The sequence below is a fragment of the Staurois parvus genome, unplaced genomic scaffold (assembly GCF_062004578.1).
Source record: "Staurois parvus isolate SC_StPar_1 unplaced genomic scaffold, SC_StPar_1.0 ptg001365l, whole genome shotgun sequence".
Classification (NCBI taxonomy): Eukaryota; Metazoa; Chordata; class Amphibia; order Anura; family Ranidae; genus Staurois; species Staurois parvus.
Window position 1 is genome coordinate 339,495 of NW_028319161.1, and position 12,891 is coordinate 352,385.

At 42.8% G+C, this 12,891-nt stretch overlaps 2 protein-coding genes across 4 annotated transcripts; both read right to left on the reverse strand.

Annotated features, from left to right (window-relative positions):
• Window positions 1-921: 921 nt before the first annotated feature.
• On the reverse strand, window positions 922-1,598 carry LOC149436378 (hydroxyacyl-thioester dehydratase type 2, mitochondrial-like). Its single transcript, XM_089661669.1, has one exon. The coding sequence runs from the start codon at window positions 1,596-1,598 to the stop codon at window positions 1,104-1,106; it is 495 nt and encodes a 164-aa protein (XP_089517795.1). The 3' UTR covers window positions 922-1,103.
• LOC149436379 (ribonuclease P protein subunit p14-like) lies at window positions 1,529-10,492 on the reverse strand. Of its 3 annotated transcripts, none has more exons than XM_089661672.1 (6): window positions 10,367-10,492; window positions 9,538-9,650; window positions 9,108-9,192; window positions 5,916-5,992; window positions 2,250-2,295; window positions 1,529-1,667 (listed from the first exon to the last, which is right to left on the reverse strand). In XM_089661672.1, exons 2-6 carry the CDS (start codon window positions 9,627-9,629, stop codon window positions 1,611-1,613), a joined length of 357 nt encoding a protein of 118 aa, XP_089517798.1. In that variant the 5' UTR covers window positions 9,630-9,650; window positions 10,367-10,492; the 3' UTR covers window positions 1,529-1,610. The 3 variants fall into 3 exon arrangements, with proteins under 3 accessions (XP_089517798.1, XP_089517796.1, XP_089517797.1); XM_089661670.1 differs by having other exon boundaries at window positions 10,316-10,403; XM_089661671.1 differs by lacking the exon at window positions 10,367-10,492 and adding an exon at window positions 10,017-10,299.
• Window positions 10,493-12,891: the final 2,399 nt, after the last annotated feature.

Genomic DNA, 12,891 nt, shown 5'->3' on the forward strand with positions numbered 1-12,891 from the left:
ACCCCTCAGAACTAGTTGGTTTCTAGAAGAGTTTTTTAGCTATAAAAACGCTTTAACGCTGAAAAATAGTAAATCGTGGTAAACCAGCGTTTTTGGACTTTTTTTTTTACCACAAAAAATTTTTTGCGCGGTAAAAAAAACCTCTAAAAAAAATGCAAACACGAAAAAATACAGCAAAATGCCACTAAACGCTAAAAAACGTTTTTAAACATGACTTTACATACCAGCATTATTAAAACACCCAGTGTGCATGAGCCTAATAAATCCAATTTACAGAAACTTGAAACAAATCAGCACAGCCAAGAATTATAAGAAATTAAAGAACTACATATTCCAAAGTTGTCTCCGTGCTGAACCTTCATTTCTTAGCCACTGTACCTAGGCAAAGCCTTGTACACACGGGCCGAATGTCAGGTGGCATTGGCCGGTTCAATAGAAACTGGCCGACATTCGGCCTGTGTGTATGGCAGCCCGTCTGACAGAAGCCAGCCAATCGACCAGCTTCTGTCAAAGGGGCATGGTTGTGGGGGCCTGCGGGCAGGGGGCTTATCGGAATCTGGAATCCCCCTTTAACAAGGGGGCCCCCAGATCCCGGCCCCCCCATGTGCATGAGGTACATAGTACCGATACTCATTCACAAAAAGTGTAGTGTGCTAAAAAGACAGGACATAAAATAAATGTTATGTGCAATTAAACCATGGCAACATCTAATGTTTGTGTAGTATTATGTTCAGCAGACTGTGTTCTTCTATTGTTGTGACTTAGATGACGTTCAGAGCACATTTTATGCCCAACTCATGCAAAACTCCACGTAATCCCAAGGGGTTCACATACTTTTTCTTGCAACTGTACACTTATTGGTATTTTTACAAAAATATGTAGCAGAATACATTTTGGCCTAAATTTCTGAACAAACTTGACTTTTTTTTACGTGAATTTTTTTTTTTTATTGGATATGGTTTAGAGCAGAAAGTAAAAAATATTGTTTCCAAAATGTTGACGCAAAGTCTGCCATCACAACACTCTATGCCTAGGCAAGATATGGTTTTGAACAGAATGGACACATTTCAGCTTTTTTCCTTCTTTGCTGTTGAACTACAGAATCAGTCTTCAGGCACAAGAGCTTTTACTGTCCCCTCCATTACAGTCTGTCCGCTTTGCGTTGCAACACAAGATACTCTAATAAAAGCCAAGGATTTCTTTAGAGATGTAATCTGTGCTCTTGCTACAACCTCTTCCCCAGCATGTAATGGAGCTGGAAAGTGAATGTCCTGGGAGAGAAGCACACAGCCTCCCCCAGGTAGTTTAGTGCCCAGGACCGCAGACACTAGGCCATTGAGTAGAACACCATGAACAACAGGTTTCCCAAATCTTGTCTTCTTGGCAAACTCCTCATCCAGGTGCAGTGGGTTCGTATCCCCAGTAAGTTCAGAGAACAGGGCGACGTCCTTCTGAGTGAAGATCCTAAGGAGCTCAGCACTATCACCAACCCGCAGGTGTAAAGGCCGCCACAATGCAAAGTTGTACCATTTGTATGATGATAATGGACAGCTGGAAATACCAAGTATTGTTCCTCGGGTGACCAAGTTGCGGAACATTTTTCAAAATAGCTAGTCAAGGACTAGTTCTCTGCTGTTACCTGCCAGTGCCAACAAGAAGGGAGAAACCTATATATATAGAGAAAAAATAATACTTTATTTAATAATCAACATGAATCAATATGTTTGTATATTTTATAAACACTGCTTGCGTTTATAGTTTTATATGTAATTTTATATGCTTTTGAGACCTGTCATGCCAGGATGCAATATAATGCATACTGCAGGGGTGAACAAATGTAGATGAATTCCAGTCTGTCTAACCCAGGAGCCAGATACACTAACTAGAGTGGACCTCAAAAGGTTAGAGACATTGTCTACCTGGTTCCTGGGATTTGTTCAGCCCTGGCATTCTATGATGAAAAAAAAAAAAAAAACCTGATATGTTTGTGATGGACTGATCCCTTAATATTTAAATGCTACTTTATAGCTGCATATAAATACCAGGTATGCTTTCTTGCAAACATGAACTTGAACAGTAACAATAAATCTGTGGTGTGTTAGGTTTTGTTTCCATTCCAGAAGCTCAGAAGGATCACAGAACAAGTCTGTCCAGTTAGAAAGTTCACTGGCAGGAGCTTCTGATCTCAGACCTGCATGAAAACCCAGTGTTATTGTTCTGTACAGTGACAGCTTGTCAGATAGGTTTACCTGTAAAACACGCAAAGAGCACTCCTGGTTCTGCTTCACAAATCCACTGCAAGAAAAGAATGTCAACTTAATCAGACATGCAATAAACCATTGACAATACATAATATGGAGTTCTGAAAATACATTTACAATAGTGTGCTGCTAGCAAGTACAGAACTTTAAACTAATCACACAATTCTCCATAGATAAGATCTCATGCTTAGTATGTAAAGACTCCTTTTCAATGAAAGACGAGACCCCCTTGGATTGTGCAATTTTTAAATGTTGGGAAAACGATTCTAATCCTACCTCTTTGCATTAAAGCAGTCTCCTAACTTACTCATCTGCAATTAGAGGTTTGTTTACATACAGTGAGGAAAATAAGTATTTGATCCTCTGCAGAATTTTTAGGTTTGCCCACTTACAAAGAAATGAAGGGTCTATAGCTTTTATCGTAGGTGTGTTTTAAAAGATACAGGCAAAATATCAACCAAAATTCCAGAAAAAACACATGATACAAAACGTTATAAATTGAGTTGCAATTCAGTGAGTAAAATAAGTATTTGATCCCCTACCGACCAACAATAATTCTGGATCCCACAGACTAATCTGTGTACCACATGAGCACATAGCCAGTCATGTCAATTTAAGAAGGCACTCCCAACGACAACTTGTTATGTGTATAAAAGACACCTGTCCACAGAATCTCTTTCTTCCATTCAAACTCACCATTAAACCTAAAGAGCTGTCAAAGGACATCAGGGAAAAGATTGTAGAGCTGCGCAAGGCTGGAATGGGCTACAAGACCATTAGCAAGAAGCTTGGTGAGAAGGATACTACTGTTGGAGCAATTATTCACAAATGGAAGAAATACAAAATAACTATCAATCGCCCTCAGTGTGGAGCTCCATGCAAGCTTTCACCTCATGGGGTAAGGATGATCATGAAAAAAGTGAGGGATCAGCCCAGACCTATATGGGAGGAGCTTGTGAATGATCTCAAGGCAGTTGGGACCACAGTCACCAGACAAACCATTGGTAACACAATACGCCGTAATGAAATCCTGCAGTCCCCGCAAGGTCCCCCTCCTTAAGAAGACACATGTACAGGCCTGTCTGAAGTTTGCCAATGAACATCTAAATGATTCAGAGAAGGATTGGGACAAAGTACTGTGGTCAGATGAGACCAAAATTGAGCTCTTTTGCCATTAACTCAATTTGCGGTGTTTGGAGGAAGAAAAATGCTGACTGTGACCCCAAGAACACCGTCCCTACAGTCAAGCACAGAGGTAGAAACATTATGCTTTAGGGGACATTTCTCTACTAAAGATACAGGTTGACTTTGCTGCATTAAGTGGCTCAAGAAGAAGCACATTAAGGTCATGGAGTGGCCTAGCCAGACTCCAGACCTCAATCCTACAGAACATTTTTGGAGGGAGCTGAAACTTCAAGTTGCCAAGCGACAGCCATGAAACCTGAAGAGAAGATCTGTAAAGAAGAGTGGATCAAAATTCCTCCCGAGATGTGTGCAAACCTGGTAACCAACTAAAAGAAACATCTTACCTCAATGTGCTTGCCAACAAGGGTTTCTCCACCAAGTACTAAGTCATGTTTTGCTTGGGGATCAAATAGTTATTTTACTCGCTGAACTGCAGCTCAATTTATAACATTTGTATCATGTGATTTTTCTGGTTTTTTTTTATTGATATTCTGTCTCTATCATTTAAAACACACCCATAATAAAAATTATAGACCATTTCTTTGTAAGTGGCCAAACGTCAAATATCTGCAGGGGATCAAAGAATTATTTTCCCCACTGTATGCGTTTAGTTTTGCAAATAGTATAAGACCTTTTGAAAAAAATTGCAAATGTATGATCCTATGTGCTTGCTTTATAAAAAACATCCATCTTTAGAATTTTAGTTTACAGATCTATCCCCTATGGCAGAAATTCTCAACCAATGGAAAGTACTGATAGCCGAGACAAGCTGCAGCAATGAATCAATCATCTCTTTTCTAGCTTTTGTTTATTCGGCTGCGGCAGGAAAGAAGGAGGGGTAGGTCGGACCTCATAACTAAGGTTAAAAAGCACCTAAAACATGGGACAAAGTACTACGGGTACTTTGACTCACCTGGGAAGTGGTTCCCAACCACTGGGTGATGGCCTCCCTCCTCCCAAATTTCCAGCCAGCTGTAGATTGCCTAACCAAAATAGTGCCCTCTACCTCCCATAATAACCACCTCCTGTCCAGCTGTTGTATATAAACGTCTGGACGGTGGCAGTGCAGGGTCAGGTGGCCATTTATAAACAGCCTCCCTGCCCCCTGCTTGTGCCCGCTCCCTGGGAGCGCGCAGCACTGCAACCCGGTGCCCGCTGTGTCCTCCGGGTACAGTGGAATACCGATCGTCAGACGGGACCTCTGTGCAAGGTCCCGATCATGTGATCACTGATTGGCCAATCAGTAATCACATGGAGAGTAGTAAGCAAGATGTAATTTCTGACACCTCTGCTTACTATGTGTGAAATCTATGAATGATCACAGAGGTCACATGGTACAAGGCTATTCACAACAGCCTTGTACCATGTGACAAGCTGTGATCAATCACAGCTCACACAGTAGTTCTCAATGGCTGCAACAATGCAGCCAGAGAGAAGGAGAAATGTTTGCTTTTACAGCCTTTATGGGTGTAAAAGCAATCAGTGTAAAATAAAATAAAAAAAAAATAATCTTCATCACCCCCCCCCCCCACACACACAAGTAGTACAGTGTCACCATGTTGACACTGTACTGCTAGGGTGACAGTATGTATATAAAAATAAATATAAGAAAATAAAATAAAAATGTAAAAAAAAAAATGTTTAAACATTATAATTTTTGGTTATAGACTAATTTGGGTTTTTTTTTTTTACTAAAGAGATAATGGAATAAATTTTGGTCAAGATTTATTATGAAATATTTATTTGCAAAATTTTATAAGAAAAACAATTTTTTTCAAAATTTTTGGACATTTTCATTTACATAGCAAAAAAAATAAAAATCCGAGCGGTGAATAAATACCATCAAAATAAAGCTTTATCTGTCTCAAAAAAATGCTAAAAAATTCATATGGGTACAGTGTTGCATGACCGCACAATTGTCATTCAAAGTGTGATAGCGCTGAAAGCTGAAAATTGGCCTGGACAGGAAGGGGGTAAAAGTGCCCGGACTGGAAGTGGTTTTAATATGACTTTTTTTTTGTACACAAAGTTGTCACTTTAATGATATATTGCTCGCACATGCCATGGGTATATGTGGAATAACACCCCAAAACACATTATTCTACTTCTTACAAGTATGGCCATACCACATGTGAGAGACATTTTGGCAGCCTAGCTACATACATGCCCCCAAAAACCAATGACCACCTCCAGGCTTTCAAAGGGCATATTTCCTCATAGTACAAATGACCCCTTTTGGAAAGTAGACACCCAAGGAATTTGATAAGAGGCATGGGGAGTATTTTACAGATAAAATGTTTGTCACCAGGGTTTTGAAAAAAAAAGAAAATGTTTTGTTTTCTTTCTTCATTTTTCAGAAACATGTGGCAACAAATTAGATCTGAAAAACACTCGCCATGCCTCTTAGCAAATACCTTACACATACATACATACATACACACACACTTCCTTTACACGTTCTTCACATACCTGCTGTTGATTCTCAATATTGCACACAACGTCTTATCATCATATTTTAACAAGTCCAAGGGACAAGAGGCTCCCACCTAGAAACAAAAACACAAAGAAAAGGATAACTCAGTGGACTGAATAGCAGAAATTGTCATGAACTAAACTGTATATAAAGGATTTTTTTTAGCTAGTGTAGGGAAAAGTTAAAACCTCTGTCATGTTTTTATTGAGGTCTCTGACTATGATAGGTAGATTCACCCCTCTGTCATGACAATAAATGAGCAAAAATCCAAAATGTAAGTGTTGTCTCCAGAGAAAGAGGTGAGGAAAAGTCTTCCAATGGGGACAGCTGTTCCTGTGGCAAATTTCTAAATGGAATTTCTGTTCCCTGAAATGGATTTCCTCTCACTTTCTGTTGCATTTCCAGGACAGGAAGTAATGTCCCCAGATGAGCAAATGCAGCAAAATAACTGCAAAGGGGTTTTAGCTCTTGATACTCTTTCCAAAACAAAAAGTGTTGGCTTTACATATTATGGCCAGGGATGAAATATTTTATTCATAGGGGCTCATTCATACGAGTGATCAGACCTCATCCGTATAAACCCAAACACTTATTAATTACACAGGTTCTGTGGCTGATTAAGGAGGCAATTAAACTCACATAGTGCCTTGTCTGCATTAAATAAGCCTCAGAACCGGTGTAATTAATAAGTGTTCGGGTTTAAAAGGATGAGGTGGCAACCCTAGATCAGACCCATCCTCCGATCTAAGCTGCTGCCTGCTGCGTGTTATCCAACTTGGAACTTCATACAGACAGCCCACAGAGGTGGATGCACGTGCAGCGGCTTCACAGACACAATCACATGTCATAATTTCACATGCAAGCAGGTGCATGGATCCGAATGCACAGGTTCTGTGTTCGTGCAGCTACTGCGTGTGAATCCACTTCTATGAGCTGCCTACATGCAGCTCTGAGGTGGATTCACGCACAGAAAATGAGTCCTTAGTGTCTGTCTATTAGTTGCTCTTTACACCAGTTAATAATGAGACAGGCAATTATAACCAATCACAGAAAAATAAGATAAAATCACAGGTAACAATGGAGTATTCTGCATGTCACAATCAGTTAAAAAGGAAACTACAATGCACCCTCAGGCAGTTCTCAATTTGAGTTAAAGTGGTTGTAAACCTCTGACATGAAATATGAACAACATATATCCTTCTATATTGTGTATTTGTATCACCCAGGGCACTAAGCGTAATTTCTTTTTGCTGCCTTGTTCCTCTATCTGCAGTCACTTGTGACAAGTTTTCCTGACCCCAAGAGAAAAAAGATGACAGGAGAGGGCACATCCTGTAACTGACAGCCTTGGCAATGTTCCTGTGTGCTGTGTGAAGGAGGGTGTGTGTCCCTTCCCTCTAATCGGCTTTGGAAACGCTTCTCACTGAGTGTAACTTCAGCTCCCCGACCCCTGTAATTCAGAGCTGAGAGATCCTGTGTAAATTCTGCACTTTGAATGGATTTAGAGGACAGATAGCTGTAGATAAACAGGTCCAACTTATGAAGGAGGATTTGTTTCATCTCTGTGTATCACCTGAGGCTAGTCACTTCACTGGGGTATGTGAAAGGGCCAATTCACACCATAGAAACGCAGTCCAGATGCGCTTTTTCACCCTTTTTTCTCTTCAATTTAAATAGGGACATGTGCAATTCAGTGCACTTTTGGTGCATTCCAGTGCGTTTTACTGCGTTCCAATACAGTTCTGTGCAGGAAAAATGCAATCTGTTCTACTTTTTTTCTGCAACTGGAACTGCAAGCACTGATGTGAACTATGACATTGACAACCATATAACCTACTTTCTGTGTAATGTGGAGGCAGAAAAAAAGCAACTGAAATGCATGTAGTGTGAACTGGCCCTAAGGGTTTACAACCACTTCAATTGTTAAGAGGACCATTTTTACTATGAGTTCACATATTTACATGTGTTGTGCCTGCTGTGCCACATTTTTATGCTTTTTTTTCATGTACAGATAGGGTGGCCTCTGATAGAGTGGTTTACTGATTAGCATCCACATTGAAGAACCAAAGGGATAAAGACAATTATTCACAAACAGAATCAGTTGTCGTGAATCATTCCAACTGAATGATAGTCTTGCACTGAATACAACTGTAAAGCTAAGTTCACATTTGTGTGATGTGGTAATGCATGAAAAAAAATCACATGAATTCCCGCAATGAACAAAAAGCGTGCATCCTTTTTGCAGGCACATAGCGACACCCCAACACACCTTGCTAAAATGTGTGTGATGTGTTTTGGTGCAGTGGGATTAAGGGGAAAAAAAGTCAACTTTCGCACATGAGAAGCCAAACAAAATGAATGTATACCCTAAATGTGATGCACCAAAATACAGAAACACCTGCATAGGCGTGAACAGAGCCCTACACACACTGCACTGAGACTATGCACTACTAGATCCATGGAAACGTGGCTGCTATGCTGTATGCTTGAAATCAATTAAAAAAAAATACTAAAATCAGAAAAGTGAAAATAATTCCAATGATGGGCTCATGCACACAGCTGATTTGGGCCGTACACTGCCCAGACCAACATAGTTCTGCGGAGGTAACACAGGTGTTCCAATCAGCAGTGGAAGGGCAGGAAACCTGTATAAATCAATAACAGGCTGACAAGGTCTGTATCTGTTTGCATGTAATTGCACATGGAGTGGTTATCTGCTGTTCGGGATGGATGTGCGCTCCAGGACATGGACATTCTGGGGTTGATTTACTAAAACTGGAGAGTGCAATACCTGGTGCAGCAGTGCACGGTAGCCAATCAGCTTCTAAATTCAGCTTGTTCAGTTAAGCTTTGACAAAAACCCTGGAAGCCGATTGGTCTCTATGCAGAGCTGCACCAGATTTTGTCCTCTTCAGTTGCAGTAAATCAACCCCTCTGTGTCTATAGGCACGGATCCATCCCTGCACACATGACTGCTTTATATGTAATTACATCTGAACACCAGTGAACAGTGTCAGCCTAGTCGGCTGTGTGCTTTTTTTTTACTAAAGAGCATAGGAAGTTATGGTGATGGGAGATTAACAATTTTGTCATGTAGGGATGTGAAGAAAAATTCTCAGTCTTCTATCCTGGTACTGGAAGCCATAAAAGTGGACAGTCCATGAAGATCAGACACAACCGGTACTTACCTCTCCATGCAATTCCTTTACAGCAGACACAATCAGTGATTTGTACTGAGCTGCAGTCAGCTTGACACCTTCACGCTGAAATACTCTGCAGACCAAACACAAGTATATCAGTAAGTACACAGAGCTCCTATAATTAGGGATGAACACGGGCGTGGTTGGATCCTAGCCTGAACCCAGGTCAGCAAGCCCATCAGGAACTGTTACCTGTACTGGGCTAATCATCTGCAGCTAAGGCATTCCCCACTCCACAGCCAGATGTATACACGCCCCTGGTATATGTGCAGCTGCAGGGAATTACTCGGCCACCGATGATTGGACCAGTACAGGCGACAGCTTCCTGGCAGGCTCGCTCCTTGGGTTCAGACTAGGATCCAAATATGGCCAAGTTCATCTATAATTATATTTAGTGTATTGTGCCTGAGCAACTCACAGCTGGATCTTCAGGTACTGATACTCAGAGGGGTTCTTCAGCACAGTCCTTTCACATGAAACTGGTTCCGATGGAACGGGTCGCCCTTCCATGTTTACACAATCCAGTTATTTCTAGGAATATAAATCACAGGAAAATAAAATGCTTCCATTTAGATATATAGGCTCCCTAATAGAAACTAGTGGAAGTGCCCAAACGTGCCCCCTATGCTCCTTCATCCAGAGTGGGGGCACTCTAATACAGGAGGTGTGTTACTGGCCAGATCACCTGGTGAAAACAGAGGGGGAAAAAAGACTAATTTAGCACATCTAGTGAATGGTAAGCTGCAATATATTTCATGTTTGGGGATAATACCACCTTATTGACAGCTGGCATTATACAGCCCACTTCCTGTGAGCCCAGGTTGTCATGGACACACCACCCTTAGGGTGCATCATCATTGCCAGTCCTGAGCTCACAGTACACAGGATGGCGCTCACATTAGATCACTTCCGGGGACCTGGAATCTTTCTTCCATGAACCTGACTCATCTGTACAGGAGAGCGGGCCGCACTGACATCCTCATCCTTCTCTCAGCTCAGTCATCTGGGAAGTACTGCAGCCAGCCAGAGCCAGGAGATGTGTATTGTAGGAGGAGGTCAGCCATGGCAGCCCCTGGCTTTCCTCTATCACATGTACACCAGCCTTTCTTCTCAGCTGTATAATCCAGACAACCTATAAGAATCACCATAACCCTCTGTACTCTGTATGTCCTACACCCCGGAGCCACTACACTCACCATCCCTCCACCTGGACACCTCTCACACCGAACACCAGAGGAAAGACAAACCTGCACATGGCTAACCAAACATGTCTGCACTGCCGGGGCAGCGAGTTCTCCAGGATCCAAGGCGACCGCCATATGTAAGAGGACCAAAGAACCATTCATATTGGCTGCAATGTCCTCCGCAAAATGGCTCCGAAATGGAGACAAAATAAGAACTACGCATGACCTCTATGGACTGTGTCCTGCGGGCGTAACTTTGTAAATTGTCCCCCTAGAAACTGTGACTTGTGACTTCCTACAGCTAAAGTATATTCTATGCAGTACAAAACCTGGTGTGTTACTGCCATCTAGTGGACAAATAGGAATTTACACTAGCGATAGAAAACATCACAATGCTATAGTTTTCACTCCTTACATTTCAGAACCATGAAATAAACTGGTTCAATAACCGGCGTGTTACTGCCACCTGGTGGTCAGATAGGAAGTTACACTAAAGTCATAATACTGAAATTTGTTCAATAAAAGGTGTGCTACTGCCACCTAATAGAAAAATGGGAAGTTACACTAACATTACTATTATTATTATTATTATACAGTATTTATAAAGCGCCAATAGTTCGCTCAGCGCTGTACATTACAAAGGGGGACAGAACATGTGACAGAACAATACCAATACAATGTGATACACGAGGGGTTCGAGGGCCCTGCTCTTTCGAGCTTACAATCTAGGAGGGAGGGGGTGGTGGCACAGGAGGAGATAGCTGTGGGGGATGGAGTGGAAGGAAGAGTGGAGGAGGTCGGCAAGTTAGCAGGGGGTGGGGTAGGCTTCCCTGAAGAGATGGGTTTTCAGGGTGCGCCTAAAGGAGAGGAGAGTAGGTGATAATCTGATGGGTTGGGGCAGGGAGTTCCAGAGGATGGGTGACACCCTGGAGAAGTCCTGGAGGCGGGCATGGGAGGAGGAGACCAGGGAACTAGAGAGAAGGAGGTCTTGTGAGGAGCGGAGTGTGCGTTCTGGGCGGTACTTGGTTATTAGGTCAGTGATGTAGTTCGGGGCAGTATGGTGGACAGCTTTGTACGTCAGCGTTAGGATTTTGAATTTGATCCGTTGCGCAATCGGAAGCCAGTGGAGGGATTGGCAGAGGGGGGTGGCGGAGACAGAGCGGTTGGAAAGGTGAATGAGTCTGGCAGCCGTATTCAGGATGGACTGAAGCGGGGATAGCCAGCGGCGAGGCAGGCCAGTGAGGAGGGAGTTGCAGTAGTCGAGTCGTGATATGATGAGGGAGTGGATGAGCTGTTTAGTGGTTTCTGGGGTTAGGAACGTGCGGATTTTGGCGATGTTGCGGAGGTGGAGTCTGCACGAGTTTGTTAAAGATTGGACTTGGGGCTGGAAGGATAGGTTGGAGTCCAGAATGACACCCAGTACTCTGGCCTGCAGGGCGGGTTTGATGGTAGCGTTGTTGCATGTGACGAAGAAATCAATGGGGGGTGGTGTCCGGGCTGGGGGGAAGAAAAGAAACTCGGTTTTGGAGAGGTTCAATTTAAGGAAGTGGAGCGACATCCAGTCTGATATGTCGCTCAAGAAAACAGAAAATAAGCGAGCGCTTGAAATAGATATAATGAGCAGCGGCTGTACACCAGAAAGGCACCGTATCAAACCTTCAGGGACATAAATATAAAAAGGGGGGGGTGCAGCGCTACATCTTAGCAAAATGATAAATCAAACACAGATAATAAACAATAAAACAGTGACTGTGTGCTAATAGAGCCACTGGATGGTGGCTATGAAGTGAAGGAAGTGAAACAGTCCAATGGAGGAGTGCTCTTAAGATCCAGGATGATCCTCAGACGTCCAATATTAGGAACCGTCAGGTGATAAAAAATGTAAAGACTGCGCACTCACCAGATACGCAATCTTTATGCGCATTTGTGTATAATATCACTGGACCTCCTGTGTCATCATCCTGGTCTGGTCAAATCTGGTCAGCATATCCTCCCTTGCCTGATATCCGGATAGATGCAGCTATTCCATGGATCTGGCTGGCTCCCACCAGAACTCAAATAAACAGAAAAGGCCACATAGTGTGATATCCTCAGGTATCTTTATTGTAGGCAAAGGATAGCAGGAAAACCAACATGTAAAAAATTACTGACCCAGATGCAAAATCAAAGATGGCCGCCGGGGCCCCTCGTGGTGCCGGCGGTGAAGCGTCCAACCTGCTGTAGCTCTCCCTGACGCGTTTCGAGCGAAGGCTCGTACTCATAGGGGTGCAGCTTACAGTGGTGGACGCAAATGACAATTTTAAATACGAGCGATGGCGCATGCGCAGTACGCCGTGCGCCATCTTTCCTATGCTGAATGTCCGCGCGACGGGCGCCATTTTATTGTAGCCCAACCCGATGGCGCATGCGCAAACGCCCTGTCGTCGGGTACGCAGAGACAACCAGCAGAAACGAATGCTATGAGCACCAGGGATGACTCACTCATATGCTATAAGCGCCAGAGATGATCAAATCAATAATTTGACGCTATAGATCACCTATGTGGAAACCAACCAAGATAATATAATTATGGGCAAGAACAAAGATGG

Bases quoted from the DNA above. Each gene is read 5' to 3' on its own strand.
- LOC149436378 (XM_089661669.1), bottom strand. From the start codon at position 1,598: ATGTTCCGCAACTTGGTCACCCGAGGAACAATACTTGGTATTTCCAGC.
- LOC149436379 (XM_089661672.1), bottom strand. From the start codon at position 9,629: ATGGAAGGGCGACCCGTTCCATCGGAACCAGTTTCATGTGAAAGGACT. The intron at 2,296-5,915 runs GTATGTGAAGAA...CTTTTCTTGCAG, and splicing joins ATATTGAGAATCAACAGCAG to TGGATTTGTGAAGCAGAACC. The intron at 1,668-2,249 runs GTAAACCTATCT...CTATATATATAG, and splicing joins GCTCTTTGCGTGTTTTACAG to GTTTCTCCCTTCTTGTTGGC.